The 27,469-nt window shown below is 44.7% G+C and overlaps 1 protein-coding gene across 1 annotated transcript in view; it reads right to left on the bottom strand.

Annotated features, from left to right (window-relative positions):
• Positions 1 to 5,144: 5,144 nt before the first annotated feature.
• SNX27 (sorting nexin 27) overlaps positions 5,145 to 27,469 on the bottom strand; it is a 37,924-nt gene continuing 15,599 nt past the window's right edge. Inside the window, exons 3-11 of the mRNA XM_077772515.1 lie at positions 25,756 to 25,820; positions 23,915 to 24,019; positions 19,896 to 19,974; positions 17,959 to 18,122; positions 15,455 to 15,544; positions 7,450 to 7,599; positions 7,026 to 7,154; positions 6,631 to 6,690; positions 5,145 to 5,616 (exon numbers count right to left, since the gene is read on the bottom strand). Coding sequence (XP_077628641.1) covers positions 5,569 to 5,616; positions 6,631 to 6,690; positions 7,026 to 7,154; positions 7,450 to 7,599; positions 15,455 to 15,544; positions 17,959 to 18,122; positions 19,896 to 19,974; positions 23,915 to 24,019; positions 25,756 to 25,820 — 890 coding nt within the window. The 3' untranslated portion in view covers positions 5,145 to 5,568. The remainder of the gene's footprint in view (positions 5,617 to 6,630; positions 6,691 to 7,025; positions 7,155 to 7,449; positions 7,600 to 15,454; positions 15,545 to 17,958; positions 18,123 to 19,895; positions 19,975 to 23,914; positions 24,020 to 25,755; positions 25,821 to 27,469) is intronic.

Here is a 27,469-nt window from a genome sequence, read left to right as displayed (position 1 = left end):
AAGCCCGGGTGACTCCTCCAATGCAGCCCCACGCCCTGGCCGTATTTTGACAGCTTTGAAAGGCACAGACGGCAGGTGAGAGGTTTCCATTTCCTCCACCACAGGCTCTGCGCGGCCTGTCCGACTTGCAGGGCTTCCTTCAGTCTTTTCATTCTCCTGCTAAAATGTCAAAGCCTTCGCAGCCTTGGCTTCTAGAATTTGTGACTGCAGAAGTTCCCACTCCTGGCCAAGACTCGCTCTCCTCTCCAAGTCCGTCCTCTCCAAGTCCGACCGTCTGAGTCACCCTGAGGCAAGCGACTGGGCCTTTGAAGATTCTTTCTCTGGGCCTTCTTGGTCTACTTCCCTGAGTGACCAGGTGGCCCCCCACAAGCGGGGTCTCCCTCCAATATGCTGCATTCATCCGCTCAACGATAAGGGCTCCCAGATTTACTTCCACTTATCAACGAATCATAGCAGAGTCTTCACTGCCCCTTCTGTACGCATTCTGAAAAACCATGTTTCTAAACTGCAGCGGATGGGGGAGCCTGGGGGGCTCAGTCGGTTAAGCACCTGACTTCGCTCAGGTCATGATCTCAAGGTTTGTGGGTTCGAGCTCCGCGTCAGGCTCTGTGCTGACAGCTCAGAGCCTGGAGCCTGTTTCAGATTCTGTGTCTCCCTCTCTCTCTGAACCTCCCCTGCTCACGCTGTCTCCCTCTCTCAGAAATAAACGTTAAAAAAAAAAAGTTTTATAAACTGCAGCTGATGAAAAACCCACAAAACTATTTTGGTTTTTTTTTTTTGAATGTAGGACATTCCATCCTGACGTTCACAGCTCTCCAAAGGCTCATCTTCCATCCTATTCCTCCCCACCCCTAATTTCTAATCAAATGAGACAATTCATTGTTCATCTGGACAAGTTTGACCCTCCCCCTCCTATGGCTTTTCATTCCCAGTCATAAGCGTTGGGCACGTATCAGCTCCACAAAGTTTGCTGAACACCTTCTTGTTGAAATCTTGCCCATCCTGAACGGTCCACCTTAAATGCCACTTTTTTCATGAAGATTTCCTTCATCACTTTCATCCAGAGGCTCCCCCACTTTCAACTAGTGCTTCCCCCTTCACTGCTGTGGACCGTGTCACCTGTACCCTGTACGCCTCTCATTCCTCCCTGGACGGAGAGCCGGTGCCACGGCCCTTGTGTTTCCTTTGTTCTGCTGCCTCGGTTGACATGCTGCCCGCTCGGGGCAGGGGGCCAGCACGTTTGTGAACTGGAACTTCTGTAATTCAGCTCTGGGATTCTACCATTGCTCTACAGATCCTCTCCTTTCAAAGAATTTGAAAACAAATTCTTTCCCCATCGTCAGATTTCTCCGAGTCCAATTACTCACGGCTGACGGCCAAGTGAATGAGACGCAGGACAAATGTCTCTCCCCAGACTGTCAAAAGAAATGTCAAACTAGTCCTTGCTTTTATGGCCTTCAATCAAGGAGCAAAAAACTCTTCAATCAGGGGTCGTAAAAAAAAAAAAAAAAGGTTTACAAAATAACAAAAATATCCAGCCTAACACAAACGCTGAGCTTTTCAGAGCAGATTTGGACCACAGGACCCGAGACTGCTCTGTGACAGCACAGAACACCCAGGGCCACCCCCACTCTCAGGGCTATGGGTGGGGGACAAGCGCCCAGTGTGTCTCTTACTGTGCTGGCATTTGTTAGGCTCTAGACAGTTTCCTGCTGAACTTGAACAATGAACAGTGCACCATGTGGCTGGGGCTGGGAGCAGTGTCAGGCTCTACCTGCAGAGGCTGAGTCCTGTGAGCCCTGCGGTAGTCCCGGGCCGGCTGGAGCAACCCACTGGGACACCCAAGGGAGGAGAAGGCATTTCCAAAGGAGTCACCAGAAAAGGACCTCTGGGCAAGGGGCCTCGGGGCTTCTCCTCCCACCCTCAGCTGCTGGGGGTGGGGGTGGGGTCCTTCCCGTTTGCACACCCATCTTTCTAACCCCCATCTCCAAGGTCCCTCCTTCACTTCTTCCCACACAACCCAAAAGGATCTGTAGTCCAGGAAGGCATAGACTAGTTTCATCAATAAATCAATTTATTTAAAAGAATATGTTACAATTAATTACACTAAGTGACATTACCAAACAATTTTAGAGTGGTTAGCTGTAGAACAAGGAATGAAAGAAACACTGTTAGCCATTACGTGTCTGTGTATTTTCTCTTCACATTTCTCAAATCACAAATAAAAAATACAAGATACTGCAGTGAAAATACAATTAGAGTTTCTCAAATAAATTAAAAGTGTGCATGGCCTGGGGGAAAACTGAAGCCCAGCTCGCCGGCTTAAAAAGGGGGCATGATATAAAACTGGTGTCCGCCCTCCCCGCCCCTGCCCTGCCCTGGAGCCCCAGCTCCCCACACTGAGATTATTGCTGGGGAGTGAGCTGCCTCCCCCCCACGGGGCTGGTGGGCGCTCAGGTTGGGGGGGGGGAAGGCAGGCTGGCGGTGGCGCTGGAACATGGGACTCCGGCCGTCCCCGCTCCCCTGTCACCGCTCCCCTCTCTGGCATCAACCACGCAGCCCCCCTTCAAAGGGAAGCTAATGGGACAGTGAACCTGGCAAGCAAACCTGGCGGTGTGCTGGGCTCCAACAGCCCAAATGGTCTCTGAATTGACCGCGCCAGAAAGCACGACGGAGAAAAGGGGGGCACGGTAGTCCTCCGGGTCTGGAGACTTTGGGCCAACCAGGATACAGTCCCCTGGAGGAAAAGTGCCTCCTTGGAGCGAGGCCACGAGGGGGCAAATTCTGAGAGGAGAGAGATGTGTCCCCTCCAGTCAATGCCCGGTACTGCGGCTCGGCTCCAGGCACTAGGTTTGGNGCCAGCCCTGGAGCTGCCCTGAGCACACAGCAGGGCTGGGCTCAGGACAATGGAGAGGAGAATACAAATATAAAGCACAGAGAGCCCAAGCACGGCCAAGGGACCCCTTCTGCAGGGACAGGTTTCTCAGGCGGCCCTTTTCCCTGATCTGTACAAAACTCGGAGCTTTTAGCAAAGAGGATAGACACCGGGCGTGGAGGGGGACATCCCACGGGCGCTGCTGGGGCGGGGGGTGGGGGGAGCCCCTCCATCTTCCAGAGACAAACAGCAAAAGGAGCCCAGGCAAAGGCTCCCTGGGCAGGACCCGGAGAAGAATGGCAGCAGGGGTGAGGGTGAGGGAGTATGGAACAGGGGAAGGAGGGTCACACTAACACTGCTTCATGCAAAACAGACTTGATCTGTGGAGCCCCCGGTGAGCTCTGCGGTGGCCAGCATGAGGCCTGCTGCGGGAGGGAGGGGAAGGGTGCCCTCTGCTGGGACTCCCTCCTGCCCTTCCTCGGCAGCTCTTCAGCGGTACAGCCGCAAGGAGGGGCTGTTTCCAAACAGACTCGGCCAATGGCCGACGACCAGGCGCGGTGCCCTCGCCCAGTCCCCAAAGCACCAGGTGGCCGCGCTCCGCCACAGGGAGTGGAGCGGCCCCCACCCAGCTCAAGGGGACCCCACCTGAGGGCATCCTCCCAGCTCCCACCCAGAGGTCAGCACGGGGATGCTGCATGGGCTCCCAGATTTGTTCATCCCTCCCCCGCTCTGAGGGAGCAGGGGCAAACTGCTGTGCCTGTGCAGTGGGGAAAAGCTGGCCCCAAAGTCTCGGCAGCATCTTGGGGCGGGGAACCAGAGTGTCTCTTTTCTAGGACCCTCTGGCTCCTTATCAAATTCACGGAAGCCAAAAGAAGCTAATTCTGTTATCAAAACTTTCAAACTGGGGCTGGCTCTCTGCGACTTTGAACATTCAGCATCCCTAGGCTCTGCTCTGTGCGGCTCAACCTGGGTTTGGAGAAAGGGAGGGAGGACAGATGTCCTGTATGACCCCGCACTGTCCCGGGGCAAGCAGCCGCCAGGATGACAGAAAGTGGCCTTGTGATGATTTGCAAAACCAAGTTGGCAGAACGGAAACTTCCAGCTGCCCCACCACTGCCCCGCTGGCTCCCGATGAGACAAAGCAGAGGACGCCACCCAGTGGAGGTTTTGTTTGGAAAGCGGAGAAAGGAAAAAGAAACACACAGACGTCTCAGGTGCGCCAGAGCTTGACTTGGAGCTGCCAGCGCAGCATCCATAGAGCGCGGCGCCGAGAGCGTTGCCCCAGCTGGTGAGCCCGGCCCCCTAGGGCCTGGGGTGCAGCTCTTAGGTCTCAAAATCCCCAGGTGAGTAAGGAGCTCTTTGAAGGACAAAAAGGCTTCCCTTTAGTCTCCTCATTAAAAGCTGAGCTCCAACCCACATCACCCGTATCCCTACTGGTCCCTCTCGGGTCCTCAGCTGGCTTGGACGGGCACTGGTTTGGTTGGCAAGGACCACTGACCAAGTTTCCCCAAGGCCCTGGGGACACGGTCAGGTTCTTCTGCGACACAGCTGTTTAAGGAAGTCACAGAGAATGTACGGTTACAGGCGGTTACCGGTCAGGAACGGAGTGGGGAAAAGCTGAGGCACACAGGGCAGTCCTTCCTTCCTTTCCCCGGCCTCAGTCCAATCTTTGTGCCTAAAGCTATTGGCTTTAACTCTGGTCCCTAGTACTCTGCCTGCTCTTCAGAAATGGGAAATTAGAACCACAAAGCATTTCCGGTTCTGTGGCATCAGCCTCCTGAGCCCGCCTCTCCCCTCCATTCTAGGCCAGTGGAGGGAGAGCACACCGGGGCCCTCGGGAAGCAAGAAGGAGACGGGGAGTGAGGCCACAAAGCCGTGATGGGGACAGGGCTGGGCAGGACAGCTGTCTCGGAATCGAGGGCCATGCCAAGCCTTCAGATTCTCCCTGCAGATGTGCAAGCCTCTGGCCCTTGAGAAACCCACCTCCACCTCCTCCCCAGCGGCCTCTAGGAAGATAAAGAAACTGCGTTCCTTGCTCCTGACTCTGTGGCAACCATGAGCCAGAATCTCACTCGATACAAAAAAGGGGGGGAAAAAACCCAAGCAGGTTGTAAACTTTTCGAGTCCTTCATGAGGAGAGGTATTTTCCCAGTAAATTTTTTTTTTCCTTTTTAAAGTTTGTTTCAAAATAAAGAGAGCAAGAGAGAAGTCATGAATTCTAGTGAAAGGTGTGTAAAAACACAAGCTAAAAAAGGTACTGCCATCAATATGAAATTTAAAAAGAAATATATATATGTATATACGTGCAGCTAATCTGTGTATATATAATTTTTACATACATACATATATATGTCAGAACAGTGCCAATGGGCGGAGTTCATAGCTCCGGTTTTAACACCACAGCGCAAGGGGTGTTGGCGGGAGGCCCAGGTGAAAGGAGACGCCTCTGGCACGTGCTTGGGCTCAACTTCCTGTCTTAACTCAGCTGCTCCCAGTGTGGACCGGTCTGTGCTCTCCACCAGCTCAATTCCAGAGACATGAGACCCAGAGGGATTATTAATAGCATTTAGTTTAGGGCTTTTGAACATAATGACTTTTTTCCTTTTTCTCTTCTTTTGTGTTAATGGTTACTCTCTGACACAGGAGACGGAAGGGGTGAGAGGACGAGGGTGAAGAGGAGGGATGAGGGAAGGCTAGGTGGCCACATCCCTCTGCTGTGACCTCGCCATCCGGAAAATGTTCTGAAAGGAAAACAGAAAACAGTTACTGGGAAGCCTGAGGCCCTGCATCTCCCTGCTGGAGGCCGCCTGGGACAGGACTGAGAAAGCAAGCGTGTGGCTCCAAGACTCTGTGTCCCGGGCCTCCGCCTCGGCTACAACTTCCCGTTAGCAGCACGGCCTTGGAGACCCAGAGAGGAGCTTAGATATTAATTATCTAGCTCAGCCTTCCCATCTTATTGATGAGAAAAGAGGAGAACTGGGACATAGGGGAGAGACGCATGTGCCCAGCGCCACAGGGAGGGGGTGGTCAGGGAGGTGCATGTGCCCAGCACTGCAGGGGGAGGGTGGTCAGGGAGGCACAGGTGCCCAGCACCACAGGGAGGGTGGCCATCCGATTCTCAGGTCCCGCTGTTCCTCCTACGACACCGAGAATATACATCTCATGTTCTTGACTTTACCTTCTGAACTTCAGAAACATTTTCTCTGAGAAGTAGCTAGCTACTCAGAATCTTCCGGATTCTCCAACACTGGTGAACATGGACTGCGGTAACAGTAGCAGAGAACTTCCCGCACACAGGCCTTCCTGGTCAGCCCAGACAGGCTGGCAGAAGGCATCTAGTCAGAGGGGCTAAAACTGGGGACAGCCACCCTTCTGGGTCAGGAGCACCACAGGCAGTGATTTGATTAAAAAGCAAAAACAGAAACAAACACAAGGCAGGGGAGGGTCCATGAAGCCACGGGGGTGGAGGAGCCCGCAGCCGACTGCTAACTGCCCGCTAGCCAAGGGAAGCAGGGCTTCTCCTGTGCAGCTAGTCAGCACCCAAAGGCTGGAGGAATAACCAGCCTCTAACTCGTACTCCCAGACAGACAGATGGAGGGGAGGGTCCTAGGAACTTGGCCATAGGCCTGTCNGAGATCATGACCTGAGTGAAAGTCGGACGCTTAACCGACTAAGCCACCCAGGCGCCCCAGGCCTGTCTTATTTAAACAAACAAAAAAAGATGAAAAAGTCAATTTGAGAGTGTTTCGAATTACCTCTTTTCTCCACTTGAGCTCACAGAACACCCTCTCGAAGCATTCGTGCATATAATTAAACTGAAAAACATAACAAAACACAAACAACATGGCGACACTGACTTCTTACTGCCTACCGGGTGCCACAGGACCCTGCCTCTGCCCCCTGCCCCTGGCGCCCTGCACCGTCCCAACCTGCTCAGCTGAGGAAACCCAGCCGAGTACCAGTCTCGGGGCCCCACCGAGTGGCGGCTGTGGAACTGTCGGTCCCCATCAGCCCTCGGGACAGACAGAAGAACCTGGGGCTCTAAGAGCAGAGACAACTGCAATCTCTGCAGCCCTCTCATCTATGCACTCAGCTTGAGACCTGCGCACCCAATCTACTTTTCCCAGCAGCACGTCCGGTCTATACTCACATATGGTGTGAAGATCTTAACCCATCGAGGCTTCTTTTCTCCTCGAGCGTACTCAAAGCAGAAGGCCATTCCTTCTTCATCCGTATCCCACCGCTGCATCTCGTCCCACTCAAATGCTATCACCTGGTTCTGCACACGGAGAACAAGAGTGGCAGTCTGAGTGCTGGGACCTCAGCTCAGGCGGTTCCGAGCCACACGGCAGAGAAGTGAGTGCGTGTCTGCCTCATCTCAGGAAAGACTGAGGGAAGAACGAGTCGATGTGAGTAGCCAGGAAGGTGAGGGCCAGTGCGGCTCCAGTGCTGACTTACGTGCCCCCTCACAATAGTGTGGACCCTGTCTCCCCTCCCAATGGGAACTAAGCCACAGCACGTGAGCGAGCAGCGGTGTCCCCAGTGTCCCAGCCCCGGCCCCCTGCTGCTGTCACCTCCAGCTGCCCTTCTTCCGTGCAGGCATGCAGCTTAAAGTGCCTGATGCTGATGGCTGTGATGACGTGCCCCTTCCTCCGGGAGTCGCAGGCGCAGTGCGGGAAGATGATTTCATTGTAGCCCTCACAGGTCCTCAGCATGTTGAGATACTAGGAGAAAAAAAGTGTATGTGTGCAAGAGAGAGAAAACAGCATTCTGTGGAACTAAACCACCACGAAGAGCTGCTGGGCTGTCACCAGAGAAAGAATGAAGAGAATCCTCCCTCCTGGCAACCTGAGGACCACACTCGGGCCCCACAGCATGACCAGCTCTGAGAAGGACCAGGGCTCCAAGCCCACTCTTCGTTTCACTTCCAGCTTCCACCTCCGTACTTCTAGACCCGCCTCCTTTCTCCACCTCAAAAAGTCCACGCACGGAGCCAGAAGAGGTGCTGTTACCAAGACCCCTATGTCGTGCAGGGAACTCACAGTGCACTTTAGCCTGCCTCTCCTGTCACTTGCATCTGGGATAGGAACCAAACCGATCGACATGATGAGGAAAGGAATCTCATGTCTCCTCCCAAATAAAAAGTTTTAAGGGCATCAGTGACAAAGAGTAAGCTACCCCCAAATCCCACACTCATAACATGTCTAAGCTCAGAGAGACTGTGTTAAAGCCAGTCATTTTACAGAAACCCAGAATCACAGGAGGCGTGCTAAAGGGCACAGGTAATAGTAAGTGGCACAGGCCAGGATTAGAAGCTAGGTTTAATTTCGTGGCCACGGGTCCCATCTCCATCGCCAGCTAGTCCCCAAGTCAGCACCACCATCTCCTGATTTCTGGGACAGACGCCTCCTTAAAAATCACGTGGACCGAAATCGAGTGGCGTATGTGACCCCCAAAGGTGCTGGGCTACAGAGGACTGTACCTCGGTTCTGCTCTTTCTCCTCTACAGTGAAGGCTGGCCTCTCTTTCACTCAACTCACTACTTTGAGTTGAGACGGGAGAGTAAACGATGAGTGGGAAGGAGGGTAGAAGAGAAATAAGGAAAAGATGATTAAAAAAAAAAAGATCCGGGCTCTGACGTGGTTTCTGCTCAAGGACCTCAGACTGCCTAGGAAGCAAGGAAAGATGCTTGTGTCCCCATACCGCCAGTGGCCCAGCACACAGGACAGCAGGGCACACAGGGGCATGGGCTGGGAGGTGCTAGAGAGATGACCAGCACCCCGGCTGATTCCACCCAGATGGGCAGGGAGACTGGAACACACCGGAGGGTCACCCAAGAAAGCAGAGACGATGGGGCTAGGCACAGATAGGACCCTGGCAACAGGTGGCTCCGGTACCAGCGAGCGGCACTGGAGACAGTCAACACTGCCCCAGGGACGGGCTGGGGATCTCGGGTACCAGGGAGCGGGGACGGTCACCACTGCCCCGGGGACGGGTTGGGGGACTTCAGGGCCTAGGGAAAAATCATCCCACATATGCCCTTTCCTACTTGTATTTACTTCTGTTTAGGTAAAATAATGGCAACTTTGAAGGGGAAACATTACAGAAGGACAGCCAGAGCACAGCGACAGGACCAACTTGGAAGTGCCACAATAACTGGCTTTTCCCAGCTCTCCCTCCTCCCACCCCTCTCCGTATCTCCTTCTCACCATCCCTCCTGCATCAGGGATGAAGCAGCTACTGCTTGGGCCCGCCAGTGGCACTACGAACAAAAAGCCATCCCTGGGTAGGGACAGGCCGTGCCACAGAACGGAAGCCTTTTGGGGGTGTAAGCAGAGATGGAGGCTGAGGCAGGAAGCAGTGCAAGGAGTGGTCGGGGGCCTGGGCCGGGACTGCCCTAGACTGGAGTCCCGGCTCCAGCACTTCTGACCACGTCGCCTTGGACCAGGTGCTTGCACTCCAGCCACATTCCGAATTCCTGGGAGCTCTGCTCTCCTATAAAACAGTCCCTGCCATCATACAGTTACTTGGGACCATTGAAGTATTTAGCACAGTACTTAGTACATAAATAGGTATTCAACAAAGGATAGTTTAAAAAATACTTTTAAAGGCTCCATTATCCTTAGCCAGAAGGCTCAACTATCTTCTTCCAGGGAAAAGAGCCCGCGTGTGAGACAGACAAAGCAGGAGTGGTAGAGAGAGGAAGGTTCCTGAAATGGATTAATCGGTGCTTGGGCTAAATGTACTATTCTTCAAACTTCCTTATGTTTTTGCAATTTTCTACAATAAAATATTAAAGGGAAAGAGAAGAGTGCCCTGCACTCCAATGCTCAATCCAAGGTACCCTCCTAACAGTCATGGGAAAATCTCTGTATGCTCAGTAGGCAGCAAATACTGCTCAGAGGCGCTTCGGGAGGACTTGGGGGCTCAGGAGGCTCAGTGTCCGACTCTGATTTCCGCTCAGGTTATGATCTCACAGTCTGTGATATTGAGCCCTGAGTCAGGCTCTCTCTCTCTCAAAATAAATAAATAAAATTAGAAAAGAAAAGAAACAAACCAACAGATTTCAAAATTGTTTAAAAAAAAAAAGTGCTTGGGGCCTCTGTAAATGCTGGAAGGTTCCATGCAGCCTTGAGACCAGTTCTGCTTGCCTCCTTCACCAAAAAAGCCTTACGTGTAACACATTTCCTGAGAGTTCTCCTCTTAAAGAAGCATCACTACTGTTTTAAAAGTATTTCTGTGGCTCAGTTGGCTAAGCGTCCAACTTCAGCTCAGGTCATGATCTCACAGCTCGTGAGTTCAAGCCCTGACAAGCCGTGAGTTCTATGCTGGCAGCTCAGAGCCTGGAGCTTGCTTCGGATTCTGTGTCTCCCTGTCTCTCTGTCCCTCCCCCTACTCGTGCTCTCTCTCTCAAAAATAAATAAAATGTTAAAAAACATTTCTGCCATATTCCTAATGGGGACCTTGATTTCATGTATTAAAAAGAGCAACATGCAGACAAGGGAGGGATTTCAGGAAAAGCCATGAGTTGAGGCATGGCGCCCCGCATACCCTGAACTCTCTCTGTGACTCTGTCGGTGACTGCCTGGGGGCTCCCCTCTGCCATCTGGAAACAAAGGACACTGCTGCCAGTGTCTTTTCCCCACGACAGGAAAAAACATATGCTTTGAAGCCAGACTGAAACAGGTTCAATTTCTAGTGCCACTTCTGATGCGTAATATGAGGTTAGGTAGGAATCTCCATCTCTCAGAGCCCACCTCTCCTCTGTAAAGTGGGGATAGCACCTGCCTGGCTGTCGTGAGGAAGAAATGCGAACATGCGTCCTGTGTCTAGCACAGCACCAGACATGAATATGTGTCCTCCTCTCTCGCCTTTGAATCAAAACGCTCATTTATCCCTCCATATTCCAGAATGTAACAGTCCTTGGAAGCGAAAGACCTTTCGAGGGCTTCCTAATAGCTTTAAGTTCTAAAAATAACCTGAGTGGAAACTAAGAGCACCTGTGGCCTTGTCTTTACAAGACAGAGGTAAAGTCTCATTAAATGCAATTTTCAAAGATTCTCAGGTCAGGTAGTATTTCTCAGCTTTAGACAAATCTGTACATTCCTAGATTTGCACAAAGTGTAAAGAGAAGAAACATTTAAATTTTTTTTTTAATTTTTTTTTAATGTTTTATTTATTTCTAGGAAAGAGAGAGAGATAGCGTGAGCAAGGGAGGGTCAGAGAGAGAGAGGAAGTGACAGACTCTGAAACAGGCTCCAGGCTCTGAGCTGGCAGTCAGCACAGAGCCCGACGCGGGGCTCGAACCCACGAACCGCGAGATCATGACCTAAGTGAAAGTCGGACGCTTAACTGACTAAGCCACCCAGGTGCCCCAGAAACATTTAAATTTTTACATATATCCAAAGGTTGTTGCTTCTTTTTTTTTAGTTTATTTCTTTATTTTGAGAGAGAGTGTGTGANAGAGAGAGGGAGAGAGAGAGGGAGAGAGAGAGACAGAGAGAGAATCCTAAGCAGGCTCTGCACTGTCAGCACAGAGTTTGACATAGGGCTCAAACTCATAAACCATGAGACCATGACCTGAGCCAAAACCAGGAGTTGGATGCTTAAGAGCTACTCAGGTGCCCCTACATATATCCAAAGTTTCTACAAGAAGAGTGAATTTTTGTTTTTAACCATATTTATTAAAGGGTGTAGTTCTATATTTAAAACACGAAACTGTCCTGTCTATTCTCCTTTCATATTAAATTCTGACTAGCTAAATATGTATTCTATACTATCTTCCTTGATCCATGTATCATTTAGATGATGGCCCACATTAGGTCAGAGATGAGGAAAAGTACAGCACAGGACATTTTATAAATGTTTAATGCTTGGCAAGATAGGTAAATACAGACACAGGACAATTATTAAAACACAGACTCAGTACTGCAGAACAAACACTTTAGGGGAGTGGGCTGATACCCGTCCTGGAGAACTCTGTTCTCCCACGCAGCCTGCTAAGGGTCAAGCCAGGTCTAGAATTGAAATAAGGGCTTGAGGGGAACCTCAGGAGTCAACTTTCCCAAGCCCCTAGAATAGTGATTCTGAAGCAGCTAAAGTTTTAGAATCACCAGGATGCTTCTGTAAAAATCTTTACAAAGATTCCTAGGTCCTACCCAAGATTCTTGCTTAGTAAAGATGAGATGGGGGTCCAGAAAGCTGCATTTAAGTAGGTTTCATGAGTGATTCCCCCATGAAATTGAGGTGGGGACCACACTTTGAAAAACACTGACTTTTACAAATATTGCCTTATGTGAAATCTTAATTAAAAAGATTTTATACTGAGAGGGGCACCTGGGTGGTTCAGTCAGTTAAGCATCTTGACTTCGGCTCAGGTCATGATCTCATAGTTCATGGGCTCTGTGCTGACAGCTCAGAGCCTGGAGCCTGCTTTGGATTCTGTGTCTCCTCTCTCTGCCTGCCTCCACCCACCCCCTCCCCAGACCCCGCTCAAGCTCTCTGTCTCAAAGATTAATACATGTTAAAAATAATACAAATATTTAAAAAAATTTTAAATTATATTGAGAAATACTAACAGAAATTTGTCAGTTTAAATGGCAAAAAACAGGCCACTTGAATACAAGAAAAACATAAGTTATACATGTCTACTATTTGTGTGAGAGTCAAAAAACAAAAAGAAAAAGAAGAAACAAAATCTCTCTTGTAGTTATATTCTCAACCATCCAAATTTGAGACTCAATTTAAGTTTGTAAATAAGCAGAAAACAAAACCATTTTTTTGATCACACTGGGAATGTTTAAGAATTCTGGAGTATTTTGTCAAGATTCTACTTGATAGGTGGCAATGTGCACATCCTCATTTTAAAGAAAAGAAAACTAAAACCGAGAAGTCTGTTGAATTGCTGGGGGCAGGCCTCACAGCGATTTGGCAACGAATAGTGATTTGGCCTAGTCTTCAGCCTGTCAACCACATTAAGTTGCTACAGATCACGGAATCAAGGCGTACGGGCTCGGAAGGGTCCACGTGAGTTGGAAGTTTCAATGTACTGAACGTGACTGCTGGCTGGGCTAATGTCTTTGAACACTAATACCTGAATACACTGAATAAAATCCAAACCTTTCAAACTCTGGTGGGACTTTATTTAAAATCTGATGGCAGTATTATGGGGTGAGTACACACTTGTTGTTGGCACTAGGTTTTCAAGACAACAGAATTCCACTAATGTTTCAGCATATCTTATACTCAATTCCAATGACCCAAAAGGGAAACATCAACTGTACTCAGTTCTTTTTTTTTTTTTTAATATTTTTATTTATTTCTAGGAGAGAGAGAGAGAGAGACAGCGTGAGCAGGGGAGGGCCAGAGAGAGAGGGAGTCACAGACTGAAACAGGCTCCAGGCTCTGAGCTGGCAGTCAGCACAGAGCCCGACGCGGGGCCCGAACCCACGAACCGCGAGATCATGACCTAAGCGAAAGTCGGACGCTTAACCGACTAAGCCACCCAGGCGCCCCACCTGTACTCAGTTCTTAACTGAGTGATTACAAGAAAGAAACTTGAGTCCAAAAGTAATGTTGTAATAGATCACTATACTTGTTAAATTCAGATCTATATACTGCCACAGAACAACCCAAACCGATTTATATATTTATATAAATAAATTAAAAAAATATAAATACATTTATTTTTTTTAGCACTTTGTACTGTGCCTGGCACACACTCAGTACTCATCAAATACTTTTAGCTGAATGCATAAATGGAAGTTAGAGAGTCTAGAGTACTATATGTACAAAGAAACAATATTTCTCCCATACTGGCATTATCAGAAGCCCTTATGAAATTACTTTGATTTGCTGCCTTTGGCAAAGGCAAAGAAGTATTTCAGAGGCTGATGGTCCTTTAGTATTTGGTCTTTCTTGTCAAAAAGATGCTGAAGTGCTGGTGGGATCATGTGTTAATATATGGAAGACAATGCCATGATCTTTAGAACAGGTGGAAATTGAACTTTAAAAGCTTGTTTCTCACATAGTAAAACTCCCTTTCCCAAACTTCTGCCAAGACCCAGTTCTATTTAAAAGATTTTTGTCTTCTCTGTTTTAGCCTGTTGAGATGTAGAACACTGGTAAACGGTTCCCTCATCCGGCAGTTTTGGAAGGCAAACAGATTACTTTTTGTCACATACATGATAAAACAACTATCTAGACATAAGATTAGGGGCGGAGTTCAATGACTGACTTGTTTGCCTTCTTATTCCAACCCAATTAATTTAGACAGAGACCATTCCCTCATAAAAAAATGCACATAAAGAGGACACAAAAGAAATTCAAATGACCTATCCGAATCATCACCAATGCAGTAATTGTCATGTGAGAAATCATGAAAAATTATAATTGGAAAAGTTTCAACTATATGTGGATTTGCCAAGAAAGCAATTTTAAAATGCTATGAGTGAAAGTTTTTGTAAGCATTCCTTACAAATTTTACTTCCGACAATTTCCATCCTTGTATTTATGGCAGGTGCAAACTGAAAACATTTTTTTTTTAAGTTTATTTATTTTGAGTGAGAGAGTGCACACATGAGCAAGGGAAGGGCAGAGAGAGAGGGAGAGAGAGAATCCCAAGCAGGCTCTGCATTGTCAGCGTGGAGCCCGACACAGGGCTCAAACTCATGAAAGGCAAGATCATGACCTAAGCTGAAGTCAACTGAGCCACTCAGGTGCTCCTGAAAACTAATTTTAAAATATTTAGGGAATACTGTAGGCAGCCCTCTTCAACAGAACTCTCTGTGATGAGGAAAATGTTCTGTATCTGAGCTGTCCCTCAATACAGTAGGTACTAGCCATATATGGCTACTCCACACTTGAAATGAGGCTGGTACATCTGAGGAACTGGATTTTAAATTTTATTTAATTTAAATGAGTTTAGGGGCTCCCGGGTGGCTCAGCTGGTTAAGTCTCTGACTTCGGCTCAGATCATGATCTTGTAGTTTGTGGGTTTGAGCCCCGTGTTGGGTTCTGTGCTGACAGCTCAGAGCCTGGAGCCTGCTTTGGATTCTGTGTCTCCCTCTCCTTCTGTACCTCCCTCGCTCATGCTCTGTCTCTTGTCTCTCAAAAATAAATAAAACTAAAAAAAAATTTTTTAAATTAATAAAGTTTAAAATTAAATTTAAATAGCCACATGATGCTAGCAGCTAGCACGCTAACCAGAGACACCACTGAGCCCATGTTTTAAACAACTGCTAACTCACAAATAAAACAATTTCTAACATTAAAAATCTAAATATCAACTCTTAAGAGAACTGATATTTATTAAATGTTTTGTATATCTTTTGTTTTAGAACTATCAAAAAGAATACTTGTTTATTATTAATAGTAAAGTTAGGTACACAAATATAGCAAAATATCTTCTTATGTGCTACATGGAGGTACATAATGGGTATTACATGAATATCTATATCTCCACCTTTTTTTTCCGAATTAAGCCACTGACCAGTTTTGTCTTTCAGAAATGACTGGAACAACAGGTTTAAGAGATAAGAAGGCCTATTTTATAAAGAGATTATGGGGACATAAACCTACCATGACCATTTTCCTTTGTTCATACAGCTTCTGTAACTGGTAGGACTTTTCCTCTGCTTTGATGTAACCTTTTTTTACATCATCAACGGCCTGTCACCAAAACAAGGACAGGGAAGAAAGGAACATCAAAGTCATCATCAGGCACATTCTTGATAAAAGAGATACATATTCATTTCAGAATAACTCTTATCCGTTCAGACCATCATAATCATCACCAGTGAATTCTGCCACATGGATATATTTATTGGAATAAGTAGCATTTAAAGAATGCCCAGGATGTACTCAAGAACTATTCTAGGTACATGAGGGATCTTGTTTCTCCTGTTAAAGAGATTTAAATTCCAGTTAACTTATATAGGTGAAAATATCAGAGAACACTGATATCAGAAAGCCAGCACATAACTGGAAAAGGTAACAATGAAGTAGCAAAGATGTATAATACAGATAGTAAGTGATACATGTAGTCAGAACAGCAGAGCTTTTTGCTAAGTGTAGTTATCAGGAAAGCCTATATTGGAATCCAAAGGTTAGGCAGACAGAACAAACTACAAACAGAAGTCAGGAAACAGGATTGCGTTTGAGCTTAAATACACTCAGGAGACAGATCTGTCTGAGTTAAATACAGGGTATGTGTCAGGGCACAACAGCAGAGAGCGCCAGACGGGTAGGTTAACAGAGTATGAGGGACCCCAGAGAACAGGCACAGAGAATTTAAACTTAAGGACAGCACTAAGACTACTGGAGCTAAAATAAGCAATAAAAACGTGTGTCGTTCTCCAAAGAAAGACTGATTTGTGTATGAGTGCCAAATGAATCAAGCTAAGGAGAGAATGAAATGAGGAAGACAGACAATGTTATAGGGCTGTCAGCATAAAGTCACACATGATTGTAAACGAGAGTGGTAGCAACTGGAAGAGAGGAAGTGATAAATCTGAGACCACACATGGACAAAAATCCCCAACAGGACTTGATACAGGCATGAAGGTACCTAGATATAAGATGCTGATCCTAACCTACTGCTGGCTCAGCTGTATGAAACGTGCATCCCCTTCCCAACTTCACTTGACCCCAAGAAAAGTTTTTCAGACCTAATAGAAAGGAAAACTCATTTTTGGAAGAAAAGAAAAGAAGACAACAAACAGAACCGTTTGTCCAGGGCATTCAGAATCTCCTCTCCGTGTTACTACAAGGACAGCTTTCGCAGATACCAGGCAGGGACCCACTTAAACCTTTACCAGAAGTCTCTAAGGTAGAAATCAATCCCCAGAGCCTTTGAAGGGAAACTATTTTCATAACACAAGGAACTCAAGGTGCCTGCGGCTGAGTCAGTTGGGCATCTGATTCTTTCGGCTCAGGTTATGATCCTGGTGACTGTGGGATCAAGCCTCATGTCAGGCTCTGTGCTGAGCAGGGACCCTGCTTGGGATACTCTCTCTCAATCTCTCTCTCTCCCCTACTCCCACTCTCTCAATATAAAATAAAAATAAAAGTAAAGTAATACAGTGAGTTCAGACTAGTTTAACTTCTACCTCTGTCACCAAACAAAGCATGCTGGAGTATGGGTGTGGGTGCAGGTGAGGTACACAGTGGGAATGGGGGAAGGAATGGAGCTAGAGTCTCATCTCCTACACTAGGAAATTCAGAGATACTGCTTGATTAAAAAATCAAGTAGGAGCAATATAACCAAGTTATAACGGAGAAATGAAAGTAAATATAAAACAAAACAAACAACAACAAACAAAAGCTAAAGAAGGTGAAATGGCTGCTGAAGGAGGGGGTGATGAACATAAGCAGGGTAACTAGTATTTTTCACAATAACCTATGTAGATCTATTTAGTGCTTTAAACTTTATGTATGTATAATCTTGAAAAAAATTTTTTAACAAACCTAGTTACTTTAAAAAAGTTTTTTTTTAATGTTTATTTTTTGAGAGATAGAGGTAGTGTGAGTGGGGGCGGGGCAAAGGAAGGGGGTCACAGAATTTGAAGCAGGCTCCAGACTCTGAGCTGTCAACCCGATGGGTGGCTCGAACTCACGAACTTCAAGATCATGACCTGCGCCGAAGTCGATGCTTGACTGAGCCACCCAAGGGCCCCTTGATGAAAAAATTTTTTGAAAAGTATATAGCCATATGCTCATTTCCTGTTGTTTAGAAAAACAATAATAAATTTATTCTTAACTCCAGGACATCTTACTTCTTAAATTTATCTTTTGTTAAATGGGATAGAATATTTTCTTTTCTTTACTTTTTTAAAGATTTTATTTTTTAAGTAATCTGTACACCCAATGCGGGGCTTGAACTCATGACACCAAGATCAAGAGTCACATACTCTATAAACTGAACCAGCCAGGTGCCCTGGGATAGAACATGTTAAAAATGTAACTTAACTGAGATCCAGGAGGCCAAGCAGCTTGTCCATGGATCCACACTGGATGGACAAATAACTCACTACATACAAGCATAAAAAGATATCAGGTCTTTCCAGGAAGATCAATTCACCTACCTGATGAAAAAAGTAGGTAACAGCAAGGTCATTATCATTTAAGAGGATTTCTTCTTCTGTCGTGAAAAGCCACTTTCGAATGGTCAGGCAGGTACCTGGCACAGCTGACGTGTAATTCTGGACGTACAGTTTATGAGGAAATTCATTGGGTGCCAGCTTACGTACTGAAGAGAAGACAGAAAAAAAGCTCTCAGATTAAAGATGTAGAAGGAGTCTCCCTAGCCCAAACCATGTTAAGGCAGACTAAGCATGCCAGGCTCCCCTTAACCAGAACATCAGCTTTGATCTGTCAAGCAGCTCTGCTATGGGACCACAAAATAACCATTTCTCTACACAAATCTACCCTTCTAACTGTGACTATGGCCAGTAGAGTCTTAAGCTGACTGAAATCTACCACCTGTATGACACACCCTTCAGTTAACGTGCAGACTGCAGACAGCGTCTATTGCAAAGTCAATTAAAATATCTCATCCATTACCTGGTAAGTTACAGTGCCGTCTACCACACGTCTCTAAGGCAAGCCTCTCCTCTCACCCAGCTATGGTGCATCAGTCTCTCATGTGGGAATTCTCTTGTTTGTTAAGAGCCGAAAGGCTCTCCCCAATCCCACCCCAAATCTAAGACATTCATCAAAGTGAAAAATGTCTTCTGAGTAATGTTTCTTCCTCGTTCGAACAATGCACAAGCAGGATAAAACACTTTCACGTTTAATTTCTATACTGCTTTTCTTTGGAAAGGCTCAGAGTGTTTTCTTCTCTTGATGCTTAGTTGACTTTGTAACACTGCAAAAGACAGATTTAATATTTCCCATTTTATTTCTTGACTAAAGCTTAGAAAAAAAGGATAAGATTAGAATCCAAGTGCCCTGGTTCCCTAGCAATCCTTTGTAACATCTGTATCTGCCCAGTTAGACCACAGGGAGTTGGGAATATGAAGAATAATAAAAAGATGGATGCAGGGGCGCCTGGGCGGCTCAGTCGGTTAAGTGTCCGACTTCGGCTCGGGTCATGATCTCACGGTTTATGAGTTTGAGTCCTGCGTCGGGCTCTGTGTGGACAGCTTAGAGCCTAGAGCCTGCTTTGGATTCTGTATCTCCCTCTCTCTCTCTGCCCCTCCCCTGCTCAGGCTGTCTCTTTCTCTCTCTCAGAAATAAATAAAAACATTAAAAAAATTAAAAAATAAATAAAAATAAAAAGATGGCTGCTTCAGGGAGAATCAACCTTGTTTTATCTGGACCAGGGATGGCAAGGTCTGATCAATCAATATAATCTGTCGTTTCTGGCCTTAGCCCCATGTATATGTGACATAGAAAAGGCCCATAAACCATAGGAAATCTATGTCATTCACAGCAAGCACTCAGACTCCCCCCCCTTCTGTGATCTCAATGCAACCAAGGTGACCACGATCGCTAGCTTTTACAAAATAACATATGAGAAACTTCTAGTCAGCCTGCAATACAATTTCCAAGAAAGAGAATATATATTTACATGGAAACTTAAATATATACGTTCATGCAAAGACTTTTAAGTAATGTATCTCTTTCTGACTCCTGAAAACAAAAAGCTATTCTTATCTACAAAAAGCATAAAGTATACCAAAATAAGTTGTGGCTAAATAGAACTTCCCTCTTTTTGGCTATTTCATTGGAATATATTAATTTTGAACCTCTGATTTAAAAGAACTTCGTGAAGTGCCTGTCTCCTTGCCAGGTAAAAGCAAGTCATTCTTACAAGAGAGGAAAAAGGACCATCAGTGATCAGATGCCCCTCTGACTTGGGCTTACTGGGGCTGCCTGGTCTGCTTGTAGGAGACAGTCCTAACGAGTGTGATCTCCTCTTGCTTTCAAGCTCGTCTTCTCTAAGCATATAGTTTCAGTCTGACAATATTACAATAAAATACTCACAAACGAAACTGAATATTAGCCAACTGGCACTTACCAAAGGAATGATTGATCACTTCAAATAAGGCAAAGTAATTCACCGTTGTACTGTCCATGCCAACCTTTGCTGCAATAGCCTATAGGGTAGACAGGATAGAATGGTTTCAGGGTAACTAAATCAGACAATGCTATGGGAAAAGATAGGTGTGTGCGTGTGCAGGGGGAGAAGGGGGAAGTTCTGCCATCTTGGTTTCAAATAACTACTCATGGTCTATACCTATTCTTTTTTGTATGTATGTGTACACACACTCATGCACACATATGTATGAAATAGGAGGGGGAAAATACCTGTATTTGACCCAAATAGCTCTGATCTCTAAATATGAGTTTCCCTGTCCAATTCAAGCTGATAATAATCTATCCTTAAATATCATCTTTCCTCTCTGAAATATGACTTCACTCCACAAAGGTCTTTTTTGCGGCATTTACAAGTAATGTGCTTCATAAGAACAGATCTTAAGAAGAAAATAAATTCTTAAACGTCCAGTCTCATACATTTAGCCTACATATTTATTTATTTATTTACTTACTTATTTTCATTTAGCTACATTTAATACAGGCTGTTAGCATGCAAAATCTTTATCTTTGGTTCTTGAGCTAAAAAGAGTTTGTCAATTTTGTTCATGCTTCACAAACTGTTCTTACTTGTTTTTCAGATGATCCATGCCTCAGGCTGAGGATCTCATTTCCTAAGAATTACCATCATCAATATCCACATGAAAACACCAAAATGTCGTGACAAACAGAGACATATTAAACAAGTATTAGTCCTTCTCTTTAGAAGCTAACGTGACAAAAACAATGGAAAGGCTCCATGTACAAATAAATGAAAACTAAAATTACAAACGACAACAAAACTCAAAAAACACAAAACAGTACCACAATTTCTTTTCTTTTTTTTTTTTTTAAATGTTTTATTTATTTCTAGAAGAGAGAGAGAGAGAGACAGCGTGAGCAGGGGGGGTCAGAGAGAGAGGGAGTCACAGACTCTGAAACAGGATCCAGGCTCTGAGCTGGCAGTCAGCACAGAGCCTGACGCGGGGCTCGAACCCACGAACTGCGAGATCATGACCTAAGCGAAAGTCGGACGCTTAACCGACTAAGCCACCCAGGCGCCCCCACAATTTCAAGATCAACCCCAATATAAATAAGGTATTAACTGAACAAAATACAATTGTGGAATATTAGTGGCTCAGTAGACCAAGTATAATTATGCCATTCTTTCCAGATCTACTCCCATATCAAACCTAAGTTCATCTCTGATGAGATTACAAACGTTCTAAGTTACCATTCTTTACTGCACTGAACGGAAACTGAAATGCTCTCAAGGGTTGGAAAATGGTTCATAGCTACAAGTCTCAGTAAGAGGATGAGGAGAAAAGTGCCCCCACCCCCCACCAAAGGCCCTGTTAGAGAGAAAATGGCGATGGTGGGGAGGACGGTCAAAGAATACAAAACAAAAACATCAGCAACTTGATAAAATTAACATTTTCCTTGTAATCACTCCATCATTTTATAATTTTGAGAACTACTGTGAGTTCTGTACACATCCTTTGCCACGGTATGTGAGTACATGCGTAAATGTATGGGGGGGCACATTTGTTTGCTATGAAGGAACAATAAACATTAATATCCAGAAACCTGTTAGTCTCCCTGAAAATCTTGATCACATCAGGATTAAAGTCAAAAAGGCCTAAAAGCAATGATTACGTCCAGCACCCAGATCTTTAAATGTAATTTCTCACTGAAAGAAACCAGGACTCCTTGAGGGAAGTGGCTGATTCTAGATCTAGGATAGAAAATATACAAAGAGGAGGCCAGAACCCCCTGTCGTACCAAAAAGCAAGGATGCTATCATAAGCAAAGGAGTTGCATCCGAAGAATATGGGGGCAGATATGAAGGCGCTTCCACTGGCCAAATATGGAAAAATCTAAGCATCAAAGATAATGCACACCATTGATTAGATCACACAGAATCTCTCAAACCCACATAATACTAAAAGAAAATAAAAATATCTCATTGGACATCATTGGAATCACCAACATCACACTCTAATGCCAGCATCACACTATGAAAACTGGCAATTAAAAATATTAAATATTTATCCTCCCATTCCTACAAACTGTGTTTTAGGATAACTACATACATAGCCTTAATTGGTAAGGAAAAGTTCCGTAAAGAAGAATTCTACCTAACAAATATGAGGAAACGACAGAAAGAGAAAATCAGCACTTTGTAACCTTAATGAAATCACTGGTCAAGGAAGCAATCGTCGGTGACACACTCCTCTGATTACAGATCAACAGGGAATTTTACAACAGACAGGCCAGGTTATCACCGCCTAAACCCACTGCTTCATCTTAGTGTCACTAAAAATGGGATATAACCAGATAACCAGGTAATGTGTGCCTCTTGAAAGCAGCAGGAAGGATATATATCTTACCAATTATGAAGTATTCTTATAAAAAAAGCTGGAGCTGAACCTAACTGAGCTCTCTAGAGCAAACTGCCATTTACGCAGAATGTAAGGAGACGGACATATTAAATGACACAGATAAAAGAAATAAATAAATTCAGAAAGTGGGACCTTGCACAACACAGACCCAATTTCTGCAACAAACCAGTAACATTGAAATAAAATGGTGGGGAAGGGAAGGGAGGTTGCTTTATATTAAAACAAACATAAAACCAGGGGTGCCTAGGCGGCTCAATCGGCTAAGTGTCTAACTTCAGCTCAGGTCATGTCCTCACGGTTTGTGGGTTTGAGCCCTGTGTCGGGCTCTGTGCGGACAGCTCAGAGCCTGGAGAGTGCTTTCGATTCTGTGTCTCCCTTTCTCTCTGACCCTCCCCAACTCGCACTCTGTGTGTGTCTGTCTCTCAAAAATAAACATTAAAAAAAAAAAAATGCCCTTATTTTTTAGAAATTTATACTGAAATCTATACACTGCAATAAAACGGAATTTGCTTTAATATATTTAAACACGGGCAACTGGGTGGACCAGTCAGGTAAGTACTTGGCTCTTGATTTCAGCTCAGGTCATGATCTTGTGGGTTCATGGGGTTCAAATCTCACGTTGGGCTCTGTGCTAACAGTGCAGAACCTGCTTGGGATTCTCTCTCTACCCTTCTCTCTTTGCCCCTCCTGGACTTATGCATGCTTGCTCACTCTCTCTAAATAAATATTTTTAAGAAATAAAACATTTAAGGGGCGCCTGGGGTGGCTCAGTCGGTTAAGCATCCAACTTCAGTTCAGGTCATGATCTTGCAGTTTGTAAGTTTGAGCCCCGTGTCAGGGTCTGTGCTGACAGCTCAAAGCCTGGAGTCTGCTTCTGCTTCTGATTCTGTGTCTCCCCACTCTCTGCCCCTCTGCTCACGCTATCTTTCTCTCTCTCTCTCAAAAAAAAAAAAAATAAATAAATAAAATAAATAAATAAAATAAAAACAACAACAACATTTAAACACAGGAAAAGAAAAAAAGGCTATATATGTATAATTAAATATAAATGATGCATAAATGGAGGTCCACTGTGCTCTTCTGTTTATGTTAAAGTTTTCTACAATTAAAAGGAAGCAGGCCTGGGGCGTCTGAGTGGTTCAGTTAGCTAAACAACTGACTCTTGACTTTGGCCCAGGTCATGACGATCTCACAGTTCATGAGCTCGAGCCCAGGGTCAGGCTCTGTGCTGAGAGTGTGGAGTCTGTTTGGGATTCTCTCTCTCCCTCTCTGTCTGCCCCTCCCCTGCTGGCACTATCTCTGAAAATAAATAAACAAATTAAAAAAAAAAAAGAAAGAAAGAAAGAAAGAGGGCTAATTACAACCACTATGACTAGGATACATACTGTACTTCTCATTCAAAGGAGGGCAAAGTACTTTCATGTTAATAATAACATCAACATTTAATGAATTTATTATGCATCAGATAGCTCAAGCACTTTATACCTATTCACTCATTTCATCCATTTTCCTTAGATTCATACCATCCAGCGTTGAGTTTACTTGTTCAAGTTTAATTTACCTGATACACCTGGTCTGTAGTACTGTTCTTTTTAACCCTGACTGTAACTGTTGTTCCATCTGGTAATGCTACTCTCAGCTCGACGTCGGACACACCATTGTAGTTCTGGGGGAAAGACACACAGAGAGAATTTATAACTCAGCACATCCTCACTCTCCTTGTAACATGCTAACTAAGCAACAATCCAAACATGTGATGGAGAGTAAGTTCCAATGAAAAGGAGGAAAAGGACACCTTCAAATCAATATACTTTACAAGTCAGAAAGCTGATTTCAGGCTGCAGCAGAAGTTAACCTTTAAGATGAACGGGGAGGAAAGAAACATGTTAAAGTCAGTGTGTCCACATTCAAAACACAACACTCGGGGGAGGCAGTCGAGGTCAAACAGTGAGGACATTTTTGGCCTACTTCCAAACACCCAGAACTCACCAGTGATAAAAGAAAACTGGAAGCAGTAGTTTTGACAAAAATTCTCTGGGTTTAAATGGTAAGGCATGCTAGACTGGCTCAAGTAGTACCCTGAGTTCCTTCCTGAAGTCAGAAGCAATCATGACACTTTTGACAGGAAAAATGAATGAAACGCAGGGATCTGAGTTAATGTGACGCCTGATTTTCTTCTAAAGAGTAAACAGTTCTTATCCCTTAATTCAGAAGATCCTTCTTTCTTACTGCTTTTGATGATTACATTCCTCTACTTTGTAAGTTGGATTAGAGAGAAACTATTCAGGAGCAAGTCCATCTTCATTTATCATTTAAAAAATGGTCCTAACATCCTAAGCATTACTTCATTATAAGCCCTTGTCTGCAAGAAACTTGTAACCTAGCTGAGAAAATATAACATATACATATAAAATAATTAGTAGATAACATACTACTATAGCAGCATTAAATATTCATTCTTCTATTCAGTATTTATTAAGCACCTATAATATGCTTGACATTATGGTAAGGCACTGGGAATATAAAGATGACCAAGATTTAGCTCTTGTCTGGAGCTCTAATGTATAAATAGCATGGTGACCAGAGTTAACAATACTGCATTGTATACCTGAAATTTNCCCCACACATACAGAAAGAAAATGGTAACTATGAGATAATGGATATGTTCGTGAGCTTGACTGTTGTGATATTTCATAATGTATACATACATCAAAACATCAAGTCATACACCTCAAATATAGATGATTCTTATTTGTCAATTCTACCTCAATAAGGCTGGAAAAAAAAGACTTAGCTCTCACATACAGGTAGTTCACACTGTAGTGAACTAAAAATATACAGTAATAATTTGATTACATGTACACAAAATAAGATAGTAACGAGGTGATGATTGGGTGGTCTGACTGCAAAAGTTCCTGAGCCAATGACTTGAGGGACGCCTGGGTGGCTCGGTCAGTTGAGTGTGCCATTTCAGCCTGGGTCATGATCTCATGGTTTATGAGTTCAAACTCCGCACCGGGCTCGCTGCTGTCAGTGCAGAGCTCACTTTGGATCCTCTGTCTCCTTCTCTCTCTCTGCCCCTCCCCCATTTGTGCATGTGCTCTCTCTCAAAAAAGAAAAAGAAAAAGAAAAAGAAAAAGAAAAAGAAAAAGAAAAAAAGAAAGGAAGAAAAAGAAAAAAACCAAGGACTTGAGTATCAGGGAAGGCTGTTCAAAGAGAGAAGGTGAACTAGGTGCTAGGTGAACCTAGCACTAGGTCTTGAAAAATAAGCAGGATACATAAAAAAGGGAAGTTGAAAAAAACAGTCATTTGGGGGAATTTATGGCAATTCAATCTATAATTGGTATCTTTATTTTCCTCCACAAGGACAGTAAACAGTCACTGTAGGGAGTATCTACCTACCTCATCTGATTCTGACAGGAATTCCTGCATGATGTCACTCTCACCAATGACACGTATTGAGCATACTGTAGGAAACAAAAATAGAATCTGGCGTGAGACCCCAAAATGGAGACTTCAAGTCAAGAATGTATCAAGGTTCGAGTATAAATCATGGGGCGCGGGCAATGCCGAGGCGGCGTGTCATTCATGACGCACAACACACTAAGGCACAACAAACAGCCGTGTAAATATGAATTACAACAGGGGAGCAACAGGGGGTCAGAGACGCAGGTTGCTACAAATACTACACAGCCAAAGGAAGTCACAGAAAAAAAGTTCAGTAAATACAACTTTGCAGTCTCATGTGACCTGAGAACAAGCCAGGCAACAGAGCTAGGGTGAGGTCCATCAGGAACAAAGCAAACACAAAACTGAAATACAACAGGAAAAATGTATACTTGGCCTAGGAACCAGGCCAGTCAGAGAACCATACGCAGTTAAGCCCACTTTGGAAAAAATGGGTAAGTAATTAAGTATGAAGCTCAGCACATCTTCTTCCCTTGCTGACTTTAGCTCAAAACAACCGGAAGGAAGGAAGGAAGGAAGGAAGGAAGGAAGGAAGGAAGGAAGGAAGGAAAGGAAGGAAGGAAAGGAAGGAAAGGAAGGAAGGAGGGAGGGAGGGAGGGAGAGAGGGAGGGAAGGAAGGAAGGAAGGAAGGAAAGGAAGGAAAGGAAGGAAGGAAGGAGGGAGGGAGGGAGGGAGGGAAGGAAGGAGGGAAGGAAGGAAAGTAGTTAATTGTCTAAATCTAAGAAAGTTAATTTCCTGACACTCTCATGAGGATAGTAAGTTATACTGAGGATTTCACTTCATTTTATTAAAAAAACTTATACCCTTTCTCATTTCCCAAGGGCTGTGTTTAGAGGCCATTCCATGTTAGAAAAAAGCTAAAAACAGATGAGGAAGTCTCACAACCTTCTACAGGGGAAACAGTTTTTCTTCGGGGATAAGGCTCTCTACTAAAATTTAAAAAATTCAACTAGGTCAATTAGTTCCTATACAAGGACACAATTAATAAATATCACATAAGGCCATTTTTCTATTAAATTAGTATTTTAAAGAAAAGCCTGTTGCACAGCTGGCAAATTACATAACTCTTTAATGTAGTGAAGCAAGGTCTCTTCTCTGAGCCTCAAAATGAACTATCTTATTCCAGAGATCTGGGTCATTTCTCTTTGCCTTTGCAGATAGCCAAACGTTTCAGCATCCACATCCATGGACTCCTGATGTAGTATTTGGAAGTTTTAATACTTCCATCTATAATGTGCTTAGATCGATGGGACCTTAGATATCTACAACTTGGCAAACCTACCCATGGATGCCGCCGATAAGAGGAAAAATGAGTTTTCAAATAGGCTATGCCAGTGACCCAAGAATCATTTCAATAAAAATGTTTTAGATACTGCCCCCTTAGTGGCCAAATCAATTCGGCATGTGGATCCGTGTGTCTGTATGTGTTTGCTGGCAAATAACATAGCCCAGTAAAGGTCCCTAATGCATCAAAAACTATTTATGCATTTTTCTGTTTTTAAGTGCTCAGCAAGTCAATAAAATAGGCTATTAATCCTTGTATTGGACATTTCAGTCTTGGCTTCAAAGCTGAGATCATTCAACACCAGTGGTCAGAAACATGATTTACTTTCACTACTCAGTTTCAGGAAACGTAGCCGTGCAGTTT

This window comes from Crocuta crocuta, unplaced genomic scaffold (genome assembly GCF_008692635.1).
Source record: "Crocuta crocuta isolate KB4526 unplaced genomic scaffold, BGI_CrCroc_1.0 scaffold415, whole genome shotgun sequence".
Taxonomy (NCBI): Eukaryota; Metazoa; Chordata; class Mammalia; order Carnivora; family Hyaenidae; genus Crocuta; species Crocuta crocuta.
Note: the sequence above shows the minus strand (reverse complement) of the source record. Positions and strands in the feature narration are given on the sequence as shown.